Source organism: Oreochromis aureus, linkage group 17, assembly GCF_013358895.1.
Source record: "Oreochromis aureus strain Israel breed Guangdong linkage group 17, ZZ_aureus, whole genome shotgun sequence".
NCBI classification, from domain to species: domain Eukaryota; kingdom Metazoa; phylum Chordata; class Actinopteri; order Cichliformes; family Cichlidae; genus Oreochromis; species Oreochromis aureus.
This window is the reverse complement of record NC_052958.1, coordinates 23,418,766-23,446,319: the sequence shown is the minus strand read 5'-3', so window position 1 is coordinate 23,446,319 and position 27,554 is coordinate 23,418,766. Positions and strand designations below refer to the sequence as shown.

The following is a 27,554-nucleotide window of genomic DNA, read 5'->3' as shown; positions in this document are numbered from 1 at the left end:
CTTTTGCAGACTCCAAGAGGTTTTCTTCCAAGATTGCCCTGTATTTGGCTCCATCCATCTTCCCATCAACTCTGACCAGCTTCCCTGTCCCTGCTGAAGAGAAGCACCCCCAGAGCATGATGCTGCCACCACCATATTTGACAGTGGGGATGGTGTGTTCACAGTGATGTGCAGTGTTAGTTTTCCGCCACACAGAGCGTTTTGCATTTTGGCCAAAAAGTTCCATTTTGGTCTCATCTGACCAGAGCACCGTCTTCCACATGTTTGCTGTGTCCCCCACATGGCTTGTGGCAAACTGCAAACGGGACTTCTTATGGTTTTCCGTTAACAATGGCTTTCTTCTTGCCACTCTTCCATAAAGGCCAACTTTGTGCAGTGCACCACTAATAGTTGTCCTGTGGACAGATTCCCCCACCTGAGCTGTAGGTCTCTGCAGCTCGTCCAGAGTCACCATGGGCCTCTTGGTTGCATTTCTGATCAGTGCTCTCCTTGTTCGGCCTGTGAGTTTAGGTGGACGGCCTTGTCTTGGTAGGTTTACAGTTGTGCCATACTCCTTCCATTTCTGAATGATCGTTTGAACAGTGCTCTGTGGGATGTTCAAGGCTTGGGAAATCTTTTTGTAGCCTAAGCCTGCTTTAAATTTCTCAATAACTTTATCCCTGACCTGTCTGGTGTGTTCTTTGGACTTCATGGTGTTGTTGCTCCCAATATTCTCTTAGACAACGTCTGAGGCTGTCACAGGGCAGTTGTGGAGCTGTTTTGCAAAGAAGAATGGGCAAGGATTTCAGTCTCTAGATGTGCAAAGCTGGTAGAGACATACCCTAAAAGACTGGCAGCTGTAATTGCAGCAAAAGGTGGTTCTACAAAGTATTGACTCAGGGGGCTGAATAATTACGCACACCCCACTTTGCAGTTATTTATTTGTAAAAACTGTTTGAAATCATGTATGATTTTCATTCCACTTCTCACATGTACACCACTTTGTATTGGTCTTTCATGTGGAATTCCAATAACATTGATTCATGTTTGTGGCTGTAATGTGACAAAATGTGGGAAAGTTCAAGGGGGCCAAATACTTTTGCAAGCCACTGTATATGAAACTGCACAAAGCAAAGCAGCAGAAAGTTTCTGAACTTCAGCAGTATTAGAAACTCTGCGCAGTACAACCCAAACATGGCAGGCAACGGCATTTTACCCACATTTGGTGCTTTAACTTGAACTGTGAATATAAATTATGTATGGTGTTAGTATTAGATCAGGATAAAGTGAAAGTAGAAAGCATCTTGTGCCTCATCTTATTCAAAGGCAACCAGTTGTATTAAATTCCCGAAACTGTAAGTGAACTGCAGTCATCATTATGTTGGTGTGTGTGCTAATTAACTGGTCCATTTTGGCCATATTGTAGAAGTTCATTATCAGTCACTTTGCACCATCAGAGGATGAAGCTGACTGGTAACATTCAGGGTTAAAGTTGGGTTATTCCTATTCTTTCTTTTTTTTCTAGCAATAACAGCAGTAAGAAAAATCATGTTAGCTAGCTGCATGTTAGCTATGGTGCATGAATCTGGTGATGGTTAGTTTATAATATCAACTGATAAATTCTGTAAAATTTCAAATTGGCCATCTGAGTTGTCAAATGATCTTCAGGAATTTCCTTACAGCATTTTTCTGCATGAGACAGCATATAGTTCAATTTAATGTAATGTTGATCAATATTAGCTAATATTATCCAGGAGAAAGACAGCTCCGTGTCAGATTTGATCCTAAAAGCAATCTCTCCATCAATCAAACATTCTGTTCTAACCACCAACCCAGAATATGTCATTTTATTTTTATTCAATTGCCCTTCAAAGTTTTGGAAATCAATGAAAAAAGAAAATAATTCTTCCTGACACACATCAACAAATAGAAAAAAGAATCTTCCCATTGAATCTTTTTTTTTTTTTTTTTTTTTTTGTGATTTCCTTCCTCGTTGGAGATATAAGTGGCCACCCAGACTGTCCTCCATTTAGGACATCAGGAATTAGTAGAGTAGCTCAAATAAGTTATGGACATGAATGAACAGGCTGGTTCTCAGGTGGATATGGTAGAGTGTTGGATTTTATTGATTGATTGATTGATTTTGTTTCTGGGTCTTAGATAAGTTCGGGTACTGCATAATCTGTTCACTTATACCTATTAGACTAGGTTATACAGAACAAAGTATTTGAATGGATCGATGTAAATATTTTGGGGATTTTTTTACCATTCATTGCCACAGTTATATCAAAAAGAAATATACCTATATCGTAATGTAGTTTAATTCTTCAGAGTTATAGAACTCTCTAAAATGCAGATCTTTGTCCACAGAGCCCATCAGGAGAAATGATGAAGTTTTGAGGATTGTAATGGTGGGGAAGATCGGCAGTGGGAAGAGCGCCACAGGAAACACCATTCTGGGACGAGACTTCTTTCAATCTAAGTTCAGTTTGAACTTGATAACTTTTCACTGTTCTAAAGCTGAAGCTGTGGTGGATGGGCAGAAGGTTGCAGTCATTGACGCCCCAGGCCTCTTTGACACCACCTTCGGCATGGATAAAGCAGCTAAAGATTTTTCCCAGTGCATCGGTTATGCTTCTCCTGGACCTCACATCTTTCTGGTGGTCATCAGGTTGGGCAGATACACTGAAGAGGAAATGCTGACGGTTCAGAAAATTCAAGAAGCCTTTGGCCAGGCAGCAGACAAATACAGCATGGTTCTCTTTACTGGTGGGGATCTTCTTGAGAACAGGTCTATAGAGGAGTTCTTGGGGGAAAACTTAGAGCTGCAGGAACTCGTGGCCAGATGTAATGGCCAGTACCACGTCTTCAATAACAAGAAGAAGGACCGAGCTCAGGTCACCGAGTTGCTCATGAAGATCAGATGTATAGTTCAGAAGAATGGAGGAAGCCACTATACCAATGAGATGTTCCAAGAGGCTGAGAGAAAAATCGAGGAGGAGAAACAACGAGTCCTGAAAGAGAAAGAGGAGCAAATACGCAGAGAAAGAGAAGAACTGGAGAAGGAAATCCAGGAGAAATATGAGAAAGAGATGGAGAAAATCACTGAACAACTCCAGAATGAGAGAGAGAAGGAGCGGAAAGAGAGAGAGGAGGAGAGTGCAGAGAGGCAAAGGCAGCTTCAAGACATGTTGAAAACAATACAGGAACAGCATCAAAGAGATGCTGAAGACGCCCAACGAAAACTATGGGAAGCCCAACAACACAGTGCCAGATGTGAAGCTGAAAAAAGAAGGACAAAATGTGCAATATTGTGATTTATTCAATGAAAGCCACTCTGTGATCTTAGTGGAGGAAACAGTGTCAGTCAGTGTCATGGCAACTAAATTCACACATTAGAAAACTCTAATCATTGTATTTGAGCCTCATGATATAAAACTGACACTTAACAGGTTCACCCACTGAAAACTACTTGGTTGTCTTTGAGCAGCATAACCACACCGCAGATATTCATACCTGTACCTAACTTTTCATTGATTTTTATTTTTATTCAGTTGTTGGTTTGAAAAACACAAATAAACATAAAAAAACAGATAAGTTCAGTTTCATTTTGTTTAAGTATTTGAGTTAACTGTTTCTGGTTTGACTTAGGCACTAAAACACCTGTCAGGTCATCACAGACCCATTTTACACCTATGTTCATTAAGGAATTTGGATAAGCTCATAACAGAGAGCTGCACAACCAACATGCATGTATGAAGCCAAATTAGACAGGTAACATCCTCTTGTTAAGGGTCCGATATTGAGGACAAGAGTAAAACAACGATGGTCCAGAAGAGCTTGATCAAAACAATTGATTTTAATGAATACACGCAGCGTGGGGAGGTGTAAACTGCAAAACATCAGTTGTAAATCTCCGCCCAAAAATACACTTCAGATTGCTTTTATATCATCAGGGTATTATAACGCCCCCTCTTGCGTTTACAAGCACATAATTTGCATCTTAAGAACATTATTTGCCTCTTTTACAGACAATGATCAATTTTAAGAGATAAATGCAGACACAGAAGTTCCCCTTTCTGGCATCCTCTTCCAAATATGGTGATGATCTCAGGCCTTTGAGGTCCCCATGGACTTGTCCTCCTTCTGTCACCTGTTGTCAAGTAAACTCTAGTGCAACATGTTGCTGAATACACTCAGGCCTTTGCTCAGCTACTATTTTACTGTAACAATATACTCAGCATATAAGATTTTAAGATTATAGATTTAACTCAACGATTTAAAGTGGTTATAACTGCACCTGTAATAAAAATGTTAATATGTGATTATGATAACCCCTGTAATACAAATTATAACATAATGCCAACAGCTTCAATAAATGCTTTGATGAAATGATAATTAATGCAACGATAAAGATGATGGTTATGAACAGTAGCAATAAAATAATTTCTTTAATCCTACAATTCCCTCACCGTTTTCTTGTGTCACTCCTCGACCCACTCTGTCACCTCTAGATCCATTAATGGCATCATGGGCGCCGAAACCACCATTCCCAGGTCCACTGCCTTCGCTCTGACCCTCTCTAGCCGTCCTCTGACTCAGCAAATCAGACAACAACCTCATGTCATCTAGGTGGTCCAGTAATAAAACGCCAGCTCCCACTTGAAAACACTTCATGCTTAAGTGGTCTCTGCTCCTTTCCTGGGTCCCTCTCTAGTGGAAATCTTCTCCTGTAAAGGATAGAAAACAAACAGCCTCTCTCTGCTGCACCTCACTAATCTACTGTGTTCATCTAATGTTCCTTTAATTATTTTAAAGTTGGTTCACAATATCATGTTCTGGGCTCTGTCCTTTATATTAACTTTTCTTGATCTTAATTTACTTAATCTCAATGCTCTTTATGTGTGTGAGCAACACTTTTAGTTCTATTAAACACACCCCGGGTAAAATATACACCATCCCCATGTCAGCCTAAATCTCCGCTAGAAAGCACACTTCAAAATTTCTATCAGGATTTACGCCTCTTTTTGCTTCAAGCATATACATAACATGCAAAAGTTACTGTTAATGCCGGTTAGACAAGTTTCCATTATCTACAACATTTTGTTTCACCCGTCTCACCCCCACACGTTTCCTGTTCACTTATTGCATACTTATCTTTAACACCTTCTACCTCAGTAGTTGCTAAGCAGAAACAAAGCAACATGTGTTCCACCTTTGCCCTATAAAATAAATCTATGTAATATCTGTATGTGTAAGCCTGCATTATAACCACTTATTCTAGAAATCAAAAAGAAATAAAACCTTTTCTACTCCTAAAATCGTTTTCCCCAAAGCATATCTTTTTATTCAAAAATGTCCCGCAATTTCCCTTTAAATTTGGTGTACAACTTCTCATGAACACCAGCCTTTTATCTTCTAAACAGGATTCAGTTCATTTTAATCCTTTAACTTAAACATGAAAATAACAATTTCTGCCCCAGGTTTACCATATCTAAATCATCCAAAACTCCAAAATGTCATTAAATGATCCTAAAACCTTTTTCAAATTACCCCTTAAATTCCCCCTTTATATTTGAGACATCTTATGTCTCAAATATAAACAAAAAACTCAAAATGCGTCACCCGGGCTTAAGAGATTAAAGGGAAAAACAACAAAAGGTTAGTCATCTCATCTGTCCAAGCACCTCAGCAATCCTCCTCTCAGGTATTTTGCTCCGGCCCTGAAAACCTGTGTTTAAGGAATGAAACCAATTTAATCATCATGTCACATCCTCTCGAACTCCTCGCTCCAGCCAGAGCCTGCATCCTTGGAACTTCCTGGAAACAAAACCTGTACTTTACATTTCATACTCAACTCTCCCCCTTTATGATCCAATCTGTGTTATAACAAAAAATAAAACTTAAACAGAACAATTATCAATCATGTGTTTCTTCAGTTAATGGCAACATAAGTTACATCAACAAATGTTTCCCTTTTAGCATTTAGCATTCTCCCAACAATATAATGTAATACCATAATCTAACCCCAGTAAAAAAAAACAACAGAAACGTTCTCACAGCAAACATCAGCAACCCAAAATCAGCATCCTCTTTCTCTTGCTGGCATGGCAAATTGTTTGTCCACATTTATTCATCCCCACCTTGGTCCAGTCACACACATTCCCTCACATGCATTCACACCAGGTATTGCTGATAGTGGAGGCTCCCGCGCAAATAAACAGATACTCCCCTCTCAGCAAAATGAGCTCATTCACTTGTTTTACCTTTTTAGGAAAATAGTTCTTTATACTTTTGGACTGGATTGGTTCGCTACAATCCTTTTAAACAGAGACTCACAACCAATCAGGTCCCCACCAGTAGACTCCTCCTCAGCCAATTATAATCTGGAAAGCCCACGTTATGATTGTTCTCCCAAAAACTTTGTCAGCGCTGTTAGTTCACTCTCTTTCAGGCCTGCTTCAGAACAAAAATGAGAAAAAGAGAGCTGGTTATTAGCTCTTCAAAGCACAAAACAAAATCACCTGACAGGTTTTTTCTAAGTGCACTGTTACAAAATAATGGGCCCCCTTAGACATGTCCATGTTTAATAAAACTCCCTCTATTAAATAAAAAACAACAACCTCAAATATCTTAAACAGTCTTAAATGTCACCCGTTCAACACACCGAAAACCTCATCAAAAGCTGCACCGTTTTGCACACAACAATGTCCCCTTTAAGCACTTTACCATACTTAGATTCAGCATAAGATATAAACACGTTCAAACAATGTGTCAACACTAAATTATAAATTTCTTGTCCAAACCTGCACCTCTGAACAGTCTACATTGCTTCCTTTCTTTAAGGCCTCCACCACACAGACACACAGCAAGCGTCTTTGTCACCACTCCTTTTCAGCTAATTTGCATACTGAGTCATATCTCAACTTCAGGTTTTAAGTGCATTTTATTAACCCATTCACACCATTATATCAATCATGAACTTAGCAATCTGATTTAATTGCATATGTTTGTGTACTTTAGCCAAGTTTTAATCACTATCTATGCATTAATCTTCATGAGCTTATCTCTGTAAGGTTAGTGCATTTTCTGTTTGTATGTGTGATTTTGTAAATGTTTCTTTTGCAGTGTTTCAGACTCCTTTACAATTCTCAAGCTGATTTAGACAGGGAGTGTTTTCTCTCTATGGCTCATCACTGGTCATTGTTAATGACATTTCCCCTCCGCCTCAGCCCAGCGGCTTTACCCTTCAAGTCCCGTCTCCACCAGTGAGTCCGAGCTCACAGGGACTTAGGCCAAGTAATCGTGACTGTGCCTGCCTTAGGTTGTCCCAGGGTTTTGAGATGGGATCTTACCCGTCATGGGCTATCCAGCCTTCCATACTCGCCTGATACAGGGGCCAAATGGGCAAGGGTGTTATCAGGTCTAGGGGACACACTGGTTCTGGAAATTAAAGGAGTGTAAACTGCTTTCTTTATTGCATGTGTGTATTAAACTTTCCAACAATAATTTCACATGTAACAATTTGTGTACGTGTGTTTTCAATTCATTAATGTAATTGTTAGTTGATGTATTTATTTTTCTCGGTCTTTCTCTTTTCTAAAACATGTAATTAATATAATTTTATAACTTTTTCTTAAAACATGCATTCGCTTCATCTTCTTAGAATTTAACTCGTCTGTCTATTTCTCTGGGTGCTCCCCTGACACAGTCAGTCACACACACACACCTTCCTGTCACACACACAGCAGCACAGTATTTTCTGTTTCTCTCTTTCCTGTTTCTACAGGCTAATCAAACTCTTTTAGTTTTGTACTTATATTCTACAAACCCTCTGTAATTCTACTAACTCTTGATCTAAAATGTAGCGTCATTCACACAATAATTTCATAATCGTCTCACACACAATACCTTTTAAATATACTAAATTCTTTGCATTTCTACTCACAGCATTCACACACTTGAACTGCGACAAGAGTTCAGGAATATAACTCAAAATACGCTTTCCTAAGAGTATTTTAGACATGCTTTTCATAATCAGAAAGAGCAAGTCCAAGAAAAACAATTGAAACCTCTAATCATTCTCACAGCACACGCATAACTGGAAAAAATAAAACACCCCAGCATTTATTGCTGAAAAGAAGTTACTATTGAAAGTAATATTTTAGTCTTCGGTATATACAGTGCACTCAATACTGTCACGGATTGCCGGGGCAAGCCGTGTGTGAATTATTAAGGACCCAAGATGCGGCAGCTCTGGTGCAAGTGAGTTTATTACCCAAAAGTAAATCCAACAGAGATGGCGAGGATGAGCGTAAAACTAAGAAAACCTAAACTGGGAAAAACTAACAGAAACAGAGATGCAGGGAGGCACGGGGAAATACACAGAATGACGGACGGAGAGACGCAGACCATAACATATCAAATAACGCAGACGAACCCGCAACTACAAAGACAGAAGACCCGACTTAAATACACACAGAGAAACACAGGGAGATTACACACAGGTGGTGGACACAGCTGGGAGTAATTAACAAGACGAGACAGCAGGTAAGACTGAACACATTCACAAGAGACGCAGACCTTCACCATAAAACAGGAAACAAGAGAACACTACACGAGGATGCAGACAGGACACTGAAAGAGAGACAGAATAAAACACATGGAACCTGAACTAAACATGAGAGCGAGAAAACAAAACCTAAACCAGAAGTAATAATCATCATCATCATAATCACTAATAGCACAACAAGAGAATACGAGAACAAATCATAATATAATAAACTCAACATACTGGGTCCAACGGACCCAGAGCCATGACAAATATATATATATATATATATATATATATATATATATATATATATATATATATATCAAAACTCAGTCAATTGCTATACATCCTGTAACAACTCAAACTTTATTTATTTATTTATGCCCTCTAATAAACACAAATGGCGTCTTAAACACACGCATTCAACAATGTTTGCAGCAGTACTTGTGAAACCAACTGTGGTTTAAGCAGTTCACAGCTTCCTAATTTGCATTTTCACACACACTCCATCTAAAAATGGCATCAGCACTTCAGCTCAGTGCTGGGTCAGACTCCTTTCACACCAAACCTCTTACTTTATATTACAAAGACGTCCTATAATTACAACTGCAGAGATTATCAGGCCTATTAACACCTACACAATTTCGACAAATTTAAATTAACGGTCCAACCGATAAACTCTGAGTTTTTTGTCATCAATTAACCAGTCTCGGCCCCGGGCCGTGGTCACATATCTAATGCCCTAACACAATTTAAAAGCGTCCTACGCCCAAGTTCCGAACTTTGCTGACCAAAAAAGTGCAAACCACCGTCCCGGACGGTAAACTGACCCAGTCAGTAGCTTATTTTGGACCGTCCTCAGTTGTCCACGATTGCCAAATCGGACTATCCCTTCCAAAGGAAAATCCTGAGCGTCCCCAGGAAATTTGGAGCATCACCTCTGAACAATGCACTTCTCAGAACTCCCAGAGTCCCGTTCTACAAAAATTTAATTACTTTGAAGACACCCCATAAATCTACACAAGCAATCTTATTGATGTCCAAGCCCGGCATTATATTCAATTGAGACTTTACTGTCACAAACTATTCACCAATTACCTATTATCCTATATTCTCTTAAACATTTCTGTATTTTCTCTTGTCATTTCTTATTTCTTGAACTCAGTACTGTCACTTTCAAAGTTTCCTTATTCTTACTTCCACTTTCAATTCTCATGAGACCTTCACCAAAATCAAACCAGACATTTACCAGTAATTTCAGTGTGTAGACTTAAATTTTCAATGCCCAATTTGGCACACTTTAATTCAACAGGTAGTGCCTTACCTTTGAATAAGCCGGCTTATGTCAAGTCACTTCGACCACTGACTCGTGTCTGCCCGTTCGAGCACCTCAGACCCTCTCGGTCTTAACCTCCAACTCTCTCCCCCCTCAACCACCGGCCAATGCACCAAATGTTAAGGGTCCGATATTGAGGACGAGAGTAAAACAACGATGGTCCAGAAGAGCTTGATCAAAACAATTGATTTTAATGAATACACGCAGCGTGGGGAGGTGTAAACTGCAAAACATCAGTTGTAAATCTCCGCCCAAAAATACACTTCAGATTGCTTTTATATCATCAGGGTATTATAACGCCCCCTCTTGCGTTTACAAGCACATAATTTGCATCTTAAGAACATTATTTGCCTCTTTTACAGACAATGATCAATTTTAAGAGATAAATGCAGACACAGAAGTTCCCCTTTCTGGCATCCTCTTCCAAATATGGTGATGATCTCAGGCCTTTGAGGTCCCCATGGACTTGTCCTCCTTCTGTCACCTGTTGTCAAGTAAACTCTAGTGCAACATGCTGCTGAATACACTCAGGCCTTTGCTCAGCTACTATTTTACTGTAACAATATACTCAGCATATAAGCTTTTAAGATTATAGATTTAACTCAACGATTTAAGTGGTTATAACTGCACCTGTAATAAAAATGTTAATATGTGATTATGATAACCCCTGTAATACAAATTATAACATAATGCCAACAGCTTCAATAAATGCTTTGATGAAATGATAATTAATGCAATGATAAAGATGATGGTTATGAAAAGTAGCAATAAAATAATTTCTTTAATCCTACACTCTACATTTTCAACTGATGATAAACAACACCTAATCCAGGGGTGTCCAACTCCAGTCCTCAGGGGCCATGTCCTGCAGGTTTTAGATATCACCCAGGGTCAACACACCTGAATCAATTCATGTCAGTTGAATTGAATTGTTCTCACAGTCCTCAGCCATGCCTTTTGCCCAGACAGGAAACAGCCACCACCCAAAACCAGGTAACTCAAAGAAAGAGAAACTATAATTAATATAACAAAACATTTTTAGAAAAAACACATAATGCTATTATGCGTGCGCCTCATAATATCAGTGTTCGGTTTAAATAAAAATGATTAATAAATTATATTACTAAAATAACTGCAAACCAAACTAATAAAGTGAACAAATGGACTTGATTTACCCATGTGTGGCTGATACCATCACACACAACCCCTCTTCAGGAGTCTCGCTGATACAGCGAGAGAGGAAGTCGGCTGTAACGTTGCTCTTCCTAGGAATGTGCTTGATGATAAACCGGAAAGGTTGCAGTGCAAGGTACCATCTTGTGATCCTTCTGTTCTTATCTTTCATCTTTTTCCATCCACTGAAGTGCACTGTGATCTGTCTCCAGGGTGAATTCTCTTCCAAGAAGGTAGTACCTGAAGGAATCAAAGGCCCACTTGATGGCAAGGGCCATTTTGCAGGACATACTTCTGTTAATGCCCGTCTCCTCTACTTGGTCCTTGTCTATTGCTTGTATAACATGCTGGAACTTTTCCCGTCTCCTCTGTCTATGACTTTTATGAGGCATCCCAGATGCAGCTTCCCAGTCCTCATTAACAAATGGCAAGGCACCGAAAACTTCTGAATTTTCACTAGACTTTTGAGCTTGAGCTCTAGTAACAGCCACATTGCGTTTATGATTCTGGTCCGACTCCAACAAATCAAAAAGCACTGGAAAATCTCATCCCAAAACAGCTGAATAAGGCAAGTTATCAACCACCCCAACATTTAAAAGGTAAGTCTGTCCATTCACCTTAATGTACATGTCAGCTGTTGAGTACATCTTCTCATCTCCATGCACACAACAAATGGGGATGTATCACTGACACGGACAATACAGGGAGTGCAGAATTATTAGGCAAATGAGTATTTTGTCCACATCATCCTCTTCATGCATGTTGTCTTACTCCAAGCTGTATGGGCTCGAAAGCCTACTACCAATTAAGCATATTAGGTGATGTGCATCTCTGTAATGAGAAGGGGTGTGGTCTAATGACATCAACACCCTATATCAGGTGTGCATAATTATTAGGCAACTTCCTTTCCTTTGGCAAAATGGGTCAAAAGAAGGACTTGACAGGCTCAGAAAAGTCAAAAATAGTGAGATATCTTGCAGAGGGATGCAGCAGTCTTAAAATTGCAAAGCTTCTGAAGCGTGATCATCGAACAATCAAGCGTTTCATTCAAAATAGTCAACAGGGTCGCAAGAAGCGTGTGGAAAAACCAAGGTGCAAAATAACTGCCCATGAACTGAGAAAAGTCAAGCGTGCAGCTGCCAAGATGCCACTTGCCACCAGTTTGGCCATATTTCAGAGCTGCAACATCACTGGAGTGCCCAAAAGCACAAGGTGTGCAATACTCAGAGACATGGCCAAGGTAAGAAAGGCTGAAAGACGACCACCACTGAACAAGACACACAAGCTGAAACGTCAAGACTGGGCCAAGAAATATCTCAAGACTGATTTTTCTAAGGTTTTATGGACTGATGAAATGAGAGTGAGTCTTGATGGGCCAGATGGATGGGCCCGTGGCTGGATTGGTAAAGGGCAGAGAGCTCCAGTCCGACTCAGACGCCAGCAAGGTGGAGGTGGAGTACTGGTTTGGGCTGGTATCATCAAAGATGAGCTTGTGGGGCCTTTTCGGGTTGAGGATGGAGTCAAGCTCAACTCCCAGTCCTACTGCCAGTTTCTGGAAGACACCTTCTTCAAGCAGTGGTACAGGAAGAAGTCTGCATCCTTCAAGAAAAACATGATTTTCATGCAGGACAATGCTCCATCACACGCGTCGTCCAAGTACTCCACAGCGTGGCTGGCAAGAAAGGGTATAAAAGAAGAAAAACTAATGACATGGCCTCCTTGTTCACCTGATCTGAACCCCATTGAGAACCTGTGGTCCATCATCAAATGTGAGATTTACAAGGAGGGAAAACAGTACACCTCTCTGAACAGTGTCTGGGAGGCTGTGGTTGCTGCTGCACGCAATGTTGATGGTGATCAGATCAAAACACTGACAGGATCCATGGATGGCAGGCTTTTGAGTGTCCTTGCAAAGAAAGGTGGCTATATTGGTCGCTGATTTGTTTTTGTTTTGATTTGAATGTCAGAAATGTATATTTGTGAATGTGGAGATGTTATATTGGTTTCACTGGTAAAAATAAATAATTGAAATGGGTATATATTTGTTTTTGTTAAGTTGCCTAATAATTATGCACAGTAATAGTCACCTGCACACACAGATATCCCCTAAAATAGCTAAAACTAAAACAAACTAAAACTACTTCCAAAAACATTCAGCTTTGATATTAATGAGTTTTTTGGGTTCATTGAGAACATGGTTGTTGTTCAATAATAAAATTATTCCTCAAAAATACAACTTGCCTAATAATTCTGCACTCCCTGTATTGGGTGGCACAAAATCTCTGTGTATAAGTGTATGAGAACTGCCAGAATCAAGTAAAGCTCTTAAAGTTGTTCCATTAGCTTCAGTTTGTATCATTTTAACAGTCTGGTCACAATGGAGCCCATGTTCAGCATGTGGACATGGCATGAAACACATTTGAACCATCTTAGCTGAAGTTTTTAGGGACATTGGCTTTTGTTACATTGGTAACAAAAGATCCTTTTTGAATTTTTTAATGGTCTGCCAGCAAACTGGTTCTCACCCACAGGAGTTTTATCAGCTGACAATGGCCTTTGATGATACATCTGGGCTGATTTGGGGCCTTCCTTTGACATTTTATTTGCATTACAAGTCCAGGGTTGTCCTTTCCTCCTGGCAGCTACAAACACAGAAGACGAATTGTGCTCTCGTATCCAAACCTGTAGCTCAGGGGACAACATTCTCAAATATTGTTCAAGGATGATTATTTCACCAATTTCTTGGCTAGTTTTACCTTTTGGCTGAATCCACTTTTCGTACCGATCTTTAAGTCGAGCATACAACTCCTTAGGGTTCTCATCAAGCCCGACTTCAAGTCTATAGAATCTTTGCCTGTAGGTCTCAGGGTTAACATCATACTTGGACAAAACAGCTTTTACTTTGTCATAATTGAGAGAGTCATCAATATCCATATGAACATATGCCCCTCTTGCCTTGCCCGTTAGCAGTGATATTAATCGAAAAACCCAGTCTGTTTTTTCCCCACGATATGCTAAGGCAATGCCTTCAAATGTAGTCCGAAAAGGCTCAATATCATCACTATCAGTTAACTTTTCCAGTCTGGGTTCATGGAATGGAAACTGACATGATAATGACTCACTGGATTCAGCTTGAGCTTGAGGAGAACTACAAATGTGAGGTAGCTCCCTTGACTCTGGTGACTCTGTGGTAGCTAATGGTAGCTCAGGCACTGGTGATGTCCAGGACTGCACCTCCAACTGTAAAAGCTGGAACTGATGTTGCAATGCTTTGAATTTTTGTTCTTGGTGTGCAATTACCTCCTCTTGCCTTGCTTCCCGAGCCTCCTGTTGACCCATTTGAGCTTGCAGTATTGATATCAGATCTGACAGAGTTGTCTCCCTTTCTTCATCCTCTGCGCTCCCGACCATTTCAGAGACTCCAATTTCCTCCTCCACATCAGCTTCCTTCTCCTGAACAGTTATTAGACCTTTCCTCCCCAATGCTTTTTTCTTGTTTCTGGGGGTAAAAAACCTCAAAAAGAACAAAAAGCAAAACTGTGTCCTCAACTGAAAGATCCCACTTCTGACATCAGTTGTGAGGGACCAAGCAGCCAAGGCATAGAGGACATGAAAAAATGTCTTCGAAAAGTATTTTCTTTATTTTAACCCTCAAAAAAGTTCAAAAGACAAAATTCAAAAACATAACTAGTGGGCCCATAAAAGAGGTCAACTAAATATAACTCTACAAAAAGTAATTTCCAGAAACTTAAACAAAGTGGACACAACTTAACTCACAAACTAACCTACTTACAAAGACACAGGAGGGTAGCTTTAATGGTGGTTTGGCCAAACCATTTACACACAATAGGGAGAAGAAAAAAACAAACCAATACAAACTAAGCACAGAATAGCATAAGTAAACCTAAAACAACCTTGTTCCTGATAAGCACATGGTTGGTCCTGCTGAGCAGGCATTTTGTTCTCAGAGTGCTCAGCTACGCCTTTTGCCCACACAGGAAACAGCCACCGCCCAAAATCGGGTAACTCAAAGAAAGAGAAACATAATTAATACAACAGAAAACATTTTTAGAAAAAACACACAATGCTATTATACGCACGCCTCATAATATCAGTGTTTGGTTTAAATAAAAATAATTAATTAGCTAAATCGCTGGACATGCTCGTAGGCAAGAAGTGAAGCAGCTAATGGCGGTGAGAAGTGAGGGGGAGAGCAGACACAATCTGACTACTACCTAGACTTGTAGTCAAGACCGCCTAATCCGAGACCAAGACAAGACCAAGACCAGAGGGTATCAAGACCAAGACAAAGACCAAGACCAGAGGGTATCGAGACCAAGACAAGACCAAGACCAAGACCAAGTTGAGACGAGACCAAGACCGAGACCGAGTCGAGACGAGACCAAGACCAAGACCAAAACCAAGACCGAGACAAAAAAAGTCTTTAAACTGCAGCCAGATGCTGCTTCGTTTACAGGTGTCAGGCATATTTATGTGTTTTTGCTTTCGCACAGCCCTCCTCACCGCTGTCTACTGTCTCACTCACTTGCTGAGAGGACAGACGCATGGCTCCACTTGACTGTCGCGTCTCTCACCCTCTCTGTTTTCACATATAATGATATTATCCTATATCCTCGCATGTGATTGGCAACAATATGGAGGATTGGAGCATAACTGAGCCACTGTGTGAGAGCTGAGCAGCGAAAGGAAATTAAGTGAGGGTAGAAATGACTGAAAGATTATTAGGCTCTGTTTTGAGTTTTGTTCAAAAAGAATGACTTCATATAGGAAAAAAATAAATATCACATATGCAGGACACCTTAAACTAGTTTTTAATTAAGCAGCAAGGCAGAACAAAGTCGGGGCCTGTATCAAGACACAGGGACTAAACTCCAATTCAACCAGACCCAGAACTGATCCGAATTAAAACAGGACTACAACAGTTCAAAATCAGGACTACTTAGGACTTAACCAAGATGGAACCAGAATCAGAACTAGATGATAGTAGCACTGAAAATCATCATAGACCTGCACTACACTTATTTTTTAATTCTACCAAAGTACGCTATTTAGATTCTGAAAAGTTTATATAATTATTTAGCCTTGTTGTGCAAACAAGCCTGCATAACTTAATAAATATAGAATTTGAAAAGTAACAAATGGTATCTAAAAGAAACAGGTACTAGATACATGTTCTGATGAGTTTTGGCAAACAACCATTTGACTAACATGTGTGTCTCACCTGCTCTTGTTCCACCTCTGTTCTGTCCTCATTCTCCATCTCCTCTCTGCTCCTCTCTCTCCTCTTTGTGCTGACAATCAAGCCAAACACCAACATCATCAAATATACAGTTGAAACCAGATATTTACATACTCTTCAGATAAAAACACAAACACTTTTTAATTGTAACATCAAATCAGACTAAATGTTTATTTTTTTAGATTGATAAATATAAAAACATATTTGTTAACTTTAAGAGTAAAGAGAAAACTATATGTATTTCTTAATTGCAAATGGCACCAAATTGTATTCAAAATTGAGCCACACTTATGTAGCTCCACAATTCTGTTCCTGGTGTTTTGGTTGACATCTCTTGATTTTCACATGTCACAGAAACAGGCTCTGTGTTTTGCCTTATATGCTTCCACAGCTGTGCCACCAATTTACTCACATGGACTCTACTAACCTATCAGAAGCTTCTTAAGCTCAGAATGGAATCGTCTGGAGTTTTTCTTATTAATTAACAATAAACTTAGTGTATATGTTCTCCTAAATTTGATGAAAGGGATAAAAATAGACAGCTCTGTCTCTCTTTATTCTGTCATTAAACTAATTCAAAAGATTAGTTTATTTATCTAAAACAAAAGTTTACTCTAAATTAATGTTTAACAGTAAAAAATAGTTTTTATGTTTTCTACCTAAAGTGTATGTAAATATCTTGTTTCATCTGTGAATATACTGCTGTGTATTGAAATTCCTCTTGTTTTGCATAGATATACTGAACAACATACAAAGCATAATATATAAAATAACATCTACCTGAGTTTTTCTTTGAAAGAAGCTTCTTATGTCCATTGTTGTGTTCATCAGTACACAATTGAAACCGATTTAGAGAGTTTGTTTAGCCGTGGAGGGTAACAACTGAAAATATGAAATGTAGGCTAAGACTCTCTAAAAATCAGCATTGTTGTTCGGCTTTTTATTGATCCATTTGTTGATTCACTCGAAGAGCAAGTAACGCAAACCAACTGATCAGTTTGATATCAATCTTTTGTGATACACCGTCATATTTACATTATTAGTTCAGTACGAATGATTTGCTTTGGTACCTGGTCAAACTTAAGCTGTCCTCTGTCTGCAGCAAACTCGCAGGCAGCAGCTTCTCCCTCCTCGCTCACATGCGTGCTGTGCTCAGTCGCCTAGTACCTGAGCTCGGATCATACCAAAATTAGGGGGAATTTACGACGGTGCCCCATGCTTCTGAAAAAATGACCCGGGCTTAAGCCCAGTAAGCCACCCCCCCGCTCCGCTAATGGTTGACTCCAAATCTCCCGAACACTATGTCGAATTGAGAACGGAAGACCGAAACAGCGAGACCAAGACCGAGACAAGACAAAAGTCCGTCGAGACCAAGACAAGACCAAGACAAAAGTCCATCGAGACCAAGACCGAGACCAAGACAAAAGTCCGTCGAGACCAAGACGAGACCAAGACCACGTAAAAGTGGTCTCGAGACCGGTCTCGAGACCAAGACCGGTCTCGAGACATCCAACTCTACTACTACCAGCACACCTTTGCACCGGAGGTTTTCGTAAAGCTTTTATTTTGGTATTTCCATTGATCCGTACAATAAATTTGCATGTTAGCTAGATATTTAGTTAAATCTAATTAGATTTAACATTTAACATTTAGATTTAACATTTAAAATTGTGTTTTAAATATGAAAAGTTACAAATATTTTACTAAATGTTGTAAAAAAAAATGACTCAAAAAAACATGTTTTTGTAAGGTTTTGAGCTAAATGTGGAAAAATGTTGCCGTTAATTTCAGCATGTTTCACTTTACAAACGGCGCCCCATATATTTCTAAGATTTTCAGGGCTGAGTACAATAACCTCAGTTTTATCTGAATTAAGAAGCAGAAAGTTAGCGGCCATCCAGGTCTTTATGTCTTTAAGACGTTCCTGCAGCTTAACTAATTGGTGTGTGTTATCTGGCTTCATGGACAGATAGAGCTGGGTGTCATCTGCATAGCAGTGAAAATGTATACTATGTCTTCTCATGATCCTGCATTGAGGGACCAGTTGATCAAATCTATATTCTTTAGGTTTTAGAGAACAAGACCGAGAGTCTCTATGAGGGTTAAAGTTAGATGAGACTAGACAAGGACATGAGAAGCCAAGCAGGAAAAATAAGATGAGAGAGAGGGAGAAAGATGCAACCGCCTCCGCCAAACTGCCCTTTAAAAACGCATTCATTACTAACACTCTTACATGAGAATATTATTCAAGGTTTAGGAACAGTTTAATAGATAAAGGGTACAGACATGACTCTTAGTGATGCTAGAACAAACACAAACTGTTAAAATCTCCCAATTCTTTTAATCTTTGGGCTGAAGGAAGGACAATACTCGGTGTATAAATGCTCAATCAACAATTATTTATTCCATACAATTCAACACTTTATGAGCACAAACCATCATGATGGGGAGACCTGCATGCAGAGGGTCCCAGCAAATCTCAAACTGGTGGAAGGTTACTCAGCCTCTTATAGCCTCTAGTGGCCCCCACCTAGTCGTAAAAGCCTAAACATTCACATTCTTTCTCTCACACGGCGCCTAAGTTATGACCTCGGCTCCTTGTTTATCTCCTCCTGATGAGATGGGGCAGAAAACCTCTCTGGTATGTTCTGTTCTCTTCTAATCAGACAAATAAGGCCATGACTCTCTGAAAACGGTATTTCTTATAACTCAGCAGTATAATGCATCATAAAACAATATCATTCATTCACAATAAATCAGCAGTCTAATCTAATACAAATCAGTTTAATAAATCTAATAGTTATCACCTCTTCAGGAGAATAAAGCAAACTAAAACTACATAATAATTTCACAATCATTAATCAGGGGTATAACATGGCATAAGATAATATAATAATCTCACAATTCCCCCTTTTGATCTCTTTTTCAAAGAGATCACTTACATCTTGCAATCCAACATTACGAGGTCCATTTCTTCTTGCCCTTGAGGCCCTCTGTCCCCCTTTAACGGGTGGACCATATGTGCGATAATCTCTGTGTTTGCGCAGTTCAGATTCAATAAAAACTATGATTACAACAACAACAGTAGTTACAGATGATTCCCATCAATCCCCAGTTCTCCCACAGCTTTATTTTGGTGCTCCAGTTTCCCACCCCCATCTTGGTGCTACCTTACACCCTCAAATGTACTCAGACTAGAACCTCTGTCCGAGGGGCTTTTAACCTTTATTTTATTGCTGCAGCTACCAGTGTCTTCCAGTCGGGTGATTCTCTGCTCTTCTTTCTTCGACCTCAGGGGTTAGACCACCCTTCAGTCGTTGCACAGATCAGGGGATTATTCTGCCCCTATTTCAAACAACGATCTGTGGATTCTGGGGTCACAGCCGTGTCCCCCTTTTTACCGAGAGCCTCTTGAACCTCGTTGGTCTGGTGTTCCTAGTTTTTCGCCAACCCCTTCATGGTTATTGCTGTGCTCCTGGAATCCATCCTCTTGAGGTGACTAGTCGGAGCCCAAACGCCATGACACTTGACCCCAGTTGCTGTCTTGGCAGTCTCTGTGTCTGTCTCTGCTGCGAAGGATCCTCGTATCTCCGTGACCTCGTCTGGTGTCTGTTCCCTTCTCTGTACGAGACAGAAAACCAAAACACCTCTCTGCCTAGCCTTGATAATCTAATGTTATTGTCCATTGTTCTTCCAGTGATGCAAATTTGGTTTAGAATATCATGTTCAGGACTTTTTGACCCAGGGACTTATTCTAATCATAGTCTATGTGCGTGTAAGCGTGTTTGCATTTAGCCCTCTGCACTCAAAGTCATTTCCTGCAATATATCAGTCTGGACATCACGCCGAACGAAGCTTATGACCTTCAAAAGACTGAGTGCCAACTCATTATGAGCACATTTGCAATGTGTGTGTAAAATAAATCAAAAATTAATGAACCATTTCTAAGTCTAACACATTATAAGCTTAAGTTTTACCATACCTAAATTATTAAACACACAAATAAACTCATAGAAATTTTCATATAACCATTGTTTGATGTTCAAACGCAACTTCCACTTCCCCCTTTTTGACACACTCCCATGTGTCAATTCACCGGAGCTAGAAAATTAAAAGAAAAGGTTAGTGACATCATATCTCAAAAAGCATCAGAAATTCTCCTCTCCTGTCTCTCTTATCCTCCTACTCCTGCAAAAACAAAACAAAGCCAAGCATCCACCCTTCTCTTGCCGGCTGGGTGAATTGTTTGTCGGCATTTACTAATCCTAAAGTTTGTGCAGTCTTTGTCTCAGTATCAAGCCAGTCCATCACAGTCCAGTCACATGCATTCATTCACACACATTCATACCAGATGTTGCTGATAATGGAGTCTCCCGCGCGACCTATTCGAGCATCCATCACAAGCAAGATGACGTCATCATTCTAAAGGAAACTATTCCTTGTTTTTTGGACTGGATTGACTCACTGCAATCCTTTTAGACTCAGGACCATCTCATGTGATCAATGTCCCATATAAGTGAATTTCTCCAAAGCCCATTATAATTATGGAGAAGCACACTTTGCAACTGTTTACAGTAAGAATATTTTATAGCGCTTTAAATTTCAATCTCTTAGGCCTGGTTTAAAGAGCTGATTGTTAAATCATGAACTCACAAAATATCACCATATCACCCCCGGTGGATCACACCTCTCAGATGTTTTTATCTCAGTGCACTGTAACAAAAACGAAAACAGATGTAACCAACAAAATACTAATAAAATAACACATACTAGGGCCCGTTGCAGACATGTCCAAACATAAAATCATCTCTCTCTCGCTTAGAGAAAGAAAACAACCCAAAGCTCACTGATAAAATCAAGCTATCGCTAAGCAAAACCCAAAAATCAACCAGAAATTCACAGGAAAGTTTTGCTTCCTGCCGGGACAATATTGTGAAGGAATGAGAACCTCAGGTACCGTAGCACCTTTTGTTCCTCCTTGAATTAAATGTCAATCACAGAAAATGCGGGACTCCGACCTAAAACTTACACTATTAGTTCATCATTTTCACTCTGTGCCACTGCTCCTCACCAGGCTGTGTGAAGCACAGCAAAGAATTCAGTCAAGGCCTTGAGCCATAAACAGACATCACGCACAGACATTGTTTTCATAACCAGACAATTTTAGACCATGTTCCTTAAATCTACATAAATGCTCTCTGGGTGACATAAAACGTATTCTAAGTAATCAATGGCTCCTCATAAAAATTATGTATTGGGATGTTTGTGTGCAGCATTTTGCATATCAGCATAAGCATTTGTTAGCAAAGCATTCTTCATTGCACAAGCGTGTGCATGTGTATGTGTGTGTATCACTTCTCAGTGAATCAGCATTTCGATTTGTGTGCGTGTGTCATTTCTCACTCAATCAACGAGTGCACATGTGTTCATGTGTGTGTTTCTTTTCATTCTGCATTAGTGTATGTAGATGTATGTGTTTGTGTGTGTTTGTGTTCATCACTTTCCTGTTCTGGTGTTCTGGGTAAACCATGGCCTGAAGCGTGCCCTGAGGTCCTGTCCTCCTCCTTTTCAGTCTGTTTGTGACCGTTGCTGGTGCCGCTGCTCAAAGTTCTGTCCATCCTGGTTCTGGCCCCAATTGGGGCAGTCCGTTTCTCCAGTGTCCATGCTCACTGCAGGTGAAACCTGCATCTTCCTCTGTATTTTGTCCATTCTGAGGTGCCTTTTGACCTCACTTGCTCCTCCTGTCCCTGGCACGCCCTGTTTGTTTTCATTCGGGCTTGGCGGGCGTCTCGTCACAGCTCTGTCAGGTGAAGGTGTCTGAAATTCTTTTCCCCCGTGTAGTGAAACGGTCTCATGCAGCGATCTCATGCAGCGGAGGCGGAGGCGCTAAACCTAAGGCCCTTGGGTTTAGCGCTCTCCGTCTCCGCTGCATGAGATCGCTTTCCTGCAGCACTGTTGACATTTTCAGGTCGTTGTTGTGGGTCCAGCCGCTGCAGCGTTTGGTCAGGGTCACGTGAAAGATGGTAGAGGGGAGAGCAGGAGTCCAGGTCAGCCTCGGCTTCCAGGGCCGGCAAAGCAGCCTGTAATTAAACATAAGGAGAAAAAACAAAAAACAAAACAAAACAGACGAACAGGAAAATTATGTTGTTTTGGCTGTGTTATTCAGAAAGGGGAGAAACACTGGGCCAGGCCCTGTGTCAGCCTTCTCTCCCCCTTTTTTCTCTTTTTTCTCACGATATAATCAACTCATAACCCACCAAGTTGACAGGACAACATGCACATGTTCAAATTCTTAAGATCATGTTTAAACTCACAAAAGAGAAATTTCTTTCCGTCAGTACTTGTGTTGTTCAATCAGCAGAAAACACCTCACAATTTAACTCTTAACCACTAAATTTTGTTGTTTCATCACTGGTTGGTCATACCAGTCTCTTTATTTTCTTTTTCTTTGAAGTTAAATTGTTGTCCTGCAACCCAGAGGGTTTATTTGTTAGTAATGGATAAACTTCATCATTAAAAACAACAGGTGTATGTTAAATTTCCCTGCTTCAATCTTGCCGGAAAATCTTCACGTGTTCATGAGCAGTGTTGGGGAGTAACGGAATACATGTACCGCCGTTACGTATTCAGAATACAAAATATGAGTAACTGTATTCCGTTACAGTTACCGTTTAAAAAGGTGGTATTCAGAATACAGTTACTTTGTTGAAATAAATGGAATACACGGCGGTACTTCCCTGTTTCATATTGTCGCGGGTCAGGATTGTTTGGGTTTGTTTGACAGCTACGTTCTGTTGTTCCAGGCGGCAGCGTTACGGTTGCCATGGTTACAGGGTGACGCTCTCTCTCTGCGTGTTTCCTGGGTGAGAGAGCACTTTTTTGTTGTTGTTGTTGTGCTAAGCTAAAAGGCAGAATGCTACAGGCATGGCCCTAAAGCATGTAGCCTGATGGGCAGTGTAGTCTGTGCTGCAGGGAGAATGGACTGCCATACACGTTATGTGTCTGTGAGCGAGGGAGGGAGAGAAAGGAAAAGTCCGAGCTGTCACGGAGCAAAAACGGGAGCTGGAAGCATGTAAATGTAATAATAACCACAGCAGCCAAGAAGAGTGCCTGACGAGCCCAGCTGTAAGTAAGCTATTAAGACTCAACTGTACACTGTGTTCGTGTTTTCCTCCGGAAAAAATAAGTTCCGTTGGAGCAGCCTTTCAACGCCTCTCTCTCTCCCATAAGCAAAGTTGACCCAGACAACAAAGTAAAGCTAGTTTTCGGCTACCAGCCCGACACGAACCCGACGTATTAGCCAGAGGTCCCTTTACTACGTTTGAGCCATGGACCTTCAGTAACAGTAATAAATCACAGCAATAGGACATTCATGTAGTTGTAAACAGCATGATAATATATTAAGTATTCCAAAGTATTCAGAATACGTTACTCTCATTGAGTAACGTAACAGAATACGTTACAGAATACATTTTGGGGCATGTATTCAGTATTCTGTAGTGGAATACATTTTAAAAGTAACCTTCCCAACACTGTTCATGAGTGTAAGCTGTTTTTTCATTGTGTGTGTGTGCATTGTAGGCGGGTTATTTATAACTTTTTCTCAAACAAGGCGTTACCTTAAAAGGAGCCTTTCTCTCACATTTCTCTGCTTGTGTGTGTTTTTGTTTCACCTTTTGTTGTGATGCTCCGGACGCCTTCCCAACCTCCACAAGTCTGTTGGCCCCAATTTTATGTGTAAAAACTTCTCTTAATTTCTCCTCTAATTCTCTCCTCGCTGCTGTCTTTTCCACAGCTGCTGATTCTTGCTGGGTGTGGTTACCACTACTATAATTTTGCTTCGGCCGCTGTGCTTGTGGTGGGCAGTTGGTCCAGGTCCGTAGCCACCTGTATTAACACACTAAGAGATTTATTTAATATCATTTTCATCACTGTTAAACAGATAAGCAGGTAACACGCCCACCTTGACAGTGCAGACTGCATGCCAGTCTCCCAACACACTCCTCTCTCTCTTTTTTTTTATTATTTTTTATTACACCACAGAGTAATACACCCAATTATGCCCGTCTATTTCTATGTGGCTCCAAATTCCCTCTTTATTTAATTTCACACTCGTCAGGGGACAGGCACACAACAATTTCAACCACTGAAACGAGGAATTCAACCTTTTTTATTTTTCACTAATATAGAACTCAACCTTAGATGTCAAAGCATTTTCTTGTTCTATTCCAGAATAAATGTAAACCCGTGATTACACAGCGGTTTCAGTGTTACTCTGTTATCGTTTGTGGGCCCTCAGCTCTCAGGTGATAAGCCTGGACCTCCAGACGCCACTGGTCCGTACGCCGCGTCCAACGCACGGTGGGGGAGCCAACCCCAGGGCAAAATAATTTCCACAGGTACACTAGGCGTCAACCTTGGATCCTAAAATGTGTCTCCGCTCTAGTGTCCTCCTATTCACACATTAACCGTCACTGTCACCATGTTCATATTTCACACACAGAAACACACAAAGAGCGTGTCTCACATGCAGAAACACACACAGAAACCTCTGAGCTCACCTTTGAAATGCAAGCGCACCACAAGCCAGACTCTATTTCACCTCTATTTCATATGCTAAACTTTGGCCGCGTCTTAGAAGTTTTCCCCGTTTCTTGCAACAGAAGCCAGTCATAGACAAAATTAAATGTGGAAGGTAACGTGGGCTGCAACTAGACTCAACGTAGTATGTTATTAGTTTCTTGTTAGAGGCAGTTCCTATGACACACTGGAATTCAGCCTCAACTTATGATGTTAGTATCTCGCGCCGAAAACCAGACACCGACAAATTTAATGTGAAAATACGTGTAACTCAGCGAACAGATTAATTTGGAAAGCCCAATATGCACATTTGGTATTTATAATACAACAGGCTGTGCTTCCCTTTTGTTTTGGACCGGCCCTCTGTTCGCCTTGCCCCACGATCTCACCACAGGCCAAATCTGCCCTTCCTCAGCACACCAAAGATCCGGGTCACCAGGCACCAAGTTGTTAAAATCTCCCAATTCTTTTAATCTTTGGGCTGAAGGAAGGACAATACTCGGTGTATAAATGCTCAATCAACAATTCTTTATTTCCATACAATTCAACACTTATGAGCGCAAGCCATCCGGATGGGGAGAGATGCATGAAGAGGGTCACAGCAAATCTCAAAATGGTGACGGGTTACTCAGCTTCTTATAGCCTCTAGTGGCCCCCACCTAGTCGTAAAAATCTAAACATTCACATTCTTTCTCTCACACGGCGCCTAAGTTATGACCTCGGCTCCTTGTTTTTCTGCTCTCTGTAAAGGTGGGGGCATGGAATGTGGTCTGTCTCTTCTATTATCGGCACAAGGTCCTCTGCACCCAACGTTCTCTTCATGATTCAGCAGTATGCAATGTCAAGAAACAGTGTTACACATTCAACAGTATCGGATAATGCAAATCAATTTAACAAATGTACTGTCCTCCATTTAGGACATCAGGAATTAGTAGAGTAGCTCAAATAAGTTATGGACATGAATGAACAGGCTGGTTCTCAGGTGGATATGGTAGAGTGTTGGATTTTATTGATTGATTGATTGATTTTGTTTCTGGGTCTTAGATAAGTTCGGGTACTGCATAATCTGTTCACTTATACCTATTAGACTAGGTTATACAGAACAAAGTATTTGAATGGATCGATGTAAATATTTTGGGGATTTTTTTACCATTCATTGCCACAGTTATATCAAAAAGAAATATACCTATATTGTAATGTAGTTTAATTCTTCAGAGTTATAGAACTCTCTAAAATGCAGATCTTTGTCCACAGAGCCCATCAGGAGAAATGATGAAGTTTTGAGGATTGTAATGGTGGGGAAGACTGGCAGTGGGAAGAGCGCCACAGGAAACACCATTCTGGGACCAGACTTCTTCACATCTAGGTTCAGTTCTAAGTCGATAACTGTTCACTGTTCTAAAGCTGAAGCTGTGGTGGATGGGCAGAAGGTTGCAGTCATTGACACCCCAGGCCTCTTTGACACCACCTTCGGCATGGATAAAGCAGCTAAAGATTTTTCCCAGTGCATTGGTTATGCTTCTCCTGGACCTCACATCTTTCTGGTGGTCATCAGGTTGGGCAGATACACTGAAGAGGAAATGCTGACGGTTCAGAAAATTCAAGAAGCCTTTGGCCAGGCAGCAGACAAATACAGCATGGTTCTCTTTACTGGTGGGGATCAACTTGAGGACACGTCTATAGAGGAGTTCTTGGGGGGAAACTTAGAGCTGCAGGAACTCGTGGCCAGATGTAATGGCCAGTACCACGTCTTCAATAACAAGAAGAAGGACCGAGCTCAGGTCACCGAGTTGGTCATGAAGATCAGATGTATAGTTCAGAAGAACGGAGGAAGCCACTATACCAATGAGATGTTCCAAGAGGCTGAGAGAGAAATCGAGGAGGAGAAACAACGAGTCCTGAAAGAGAAAGAGGAGCAAATACGCAGAGAAAGAGAAGAACTGGAGAAGAAAATCCAGGAAAAATATGAGAAAGAGATGAAGAAAATCACTGAACAACTCCAGAATGAGAGACAGAGGGAAAGGAAAGAGAGAGAGGAGGAAAGGAAGAGGGAGACTGTGGAGAGGCAAAGGCAGCTTCAAAACATGAGAACATTACAGGAACAGCATCAAAGACAAGCTGCAGAGGCCCAACGAAGACTATGGGAAGCCCAACAACAAAGGGCCAGACATGAAGCTGAAATTGTTGTGAAAACATGTAGAAAAGTGAGCAAGTGTTTTATAATGTGATTTATTCAGTGAAAGCCACTCTGTGGTCTTAGTGGAGTAAATAATGTCAGTCAGTGTCATGGTAACCAAATTCACACATTAGGAAATTCTAATCATCTGAGTATCTGAGTCAATTAAACTGGAATATCAGTCATTTAACATGAATGCCACATCAAACGTGTGACACTGTAAAGTCTGTAAACGGCTCTGTGGATGTGAGTTTGGAGTCTAAAACTGTTGCTGCTGAATGAAGGTAAAGAGAAGAAGACGCCTAACCCATCCATGTACCAACAACATTACTGTAATGAGGGGTTTTATAGCCACTAGACTTCTTCATGAAAGCTTTTAAAATCACAGATTTCAGCTAGCTGTTGTTATTCCAGTATTTACGTTTGTCCAGATGTTCCAAGAGTTTGTCAGGTACATGTTATGTTAAATCTCCAGTGATTTATTATCAAATTTATA

The 27,554-nt window shown here is 40.5% G+C and overlaps 2 protein-coding genes across 2 annotated transcripts; both read left to right on the top strand.

Annotated features, from left to right (window-relative positions):
• Positions 1-1,173: 1,173 nt before the first annotated feature.
• LOC116313799 (GTPase IMAP family member 9-like) lies at positions 1,174-7,273 on the top strand. Its single transcript, XM_039601348.1, has 3 exons — positions 1,174-1,180; positions 2,350-3,255; positions 7,212-7,273. Exons 1-3 carry the CDS (start codon positions 1,174-1,176, stop codon positions 7,271-7,273), a joined length of 975 nt encoding a protein of 324 aa, XP_039457282.1.
• Positions 7,274-10,819: 3,546 nt separating this feature from the next.
• LOC116313800 (GTPase IMAP family member 7-like) lies at positions 10,820-27,554 on the top strand. Its single transcript, XM_031731603.2, has 2 exons — positions 10,820-10,862; positions 26,137-27,554. The coding sequence occupies exons 1-2, from the start codon at positions 10,820-10,822 to the stop codon at positions 27,108-27,110; spliced, it is 1,017 nt and encodes a 338-aa protein (XP_031587463.2). The 3' UTR covers positions 27,111-27,554.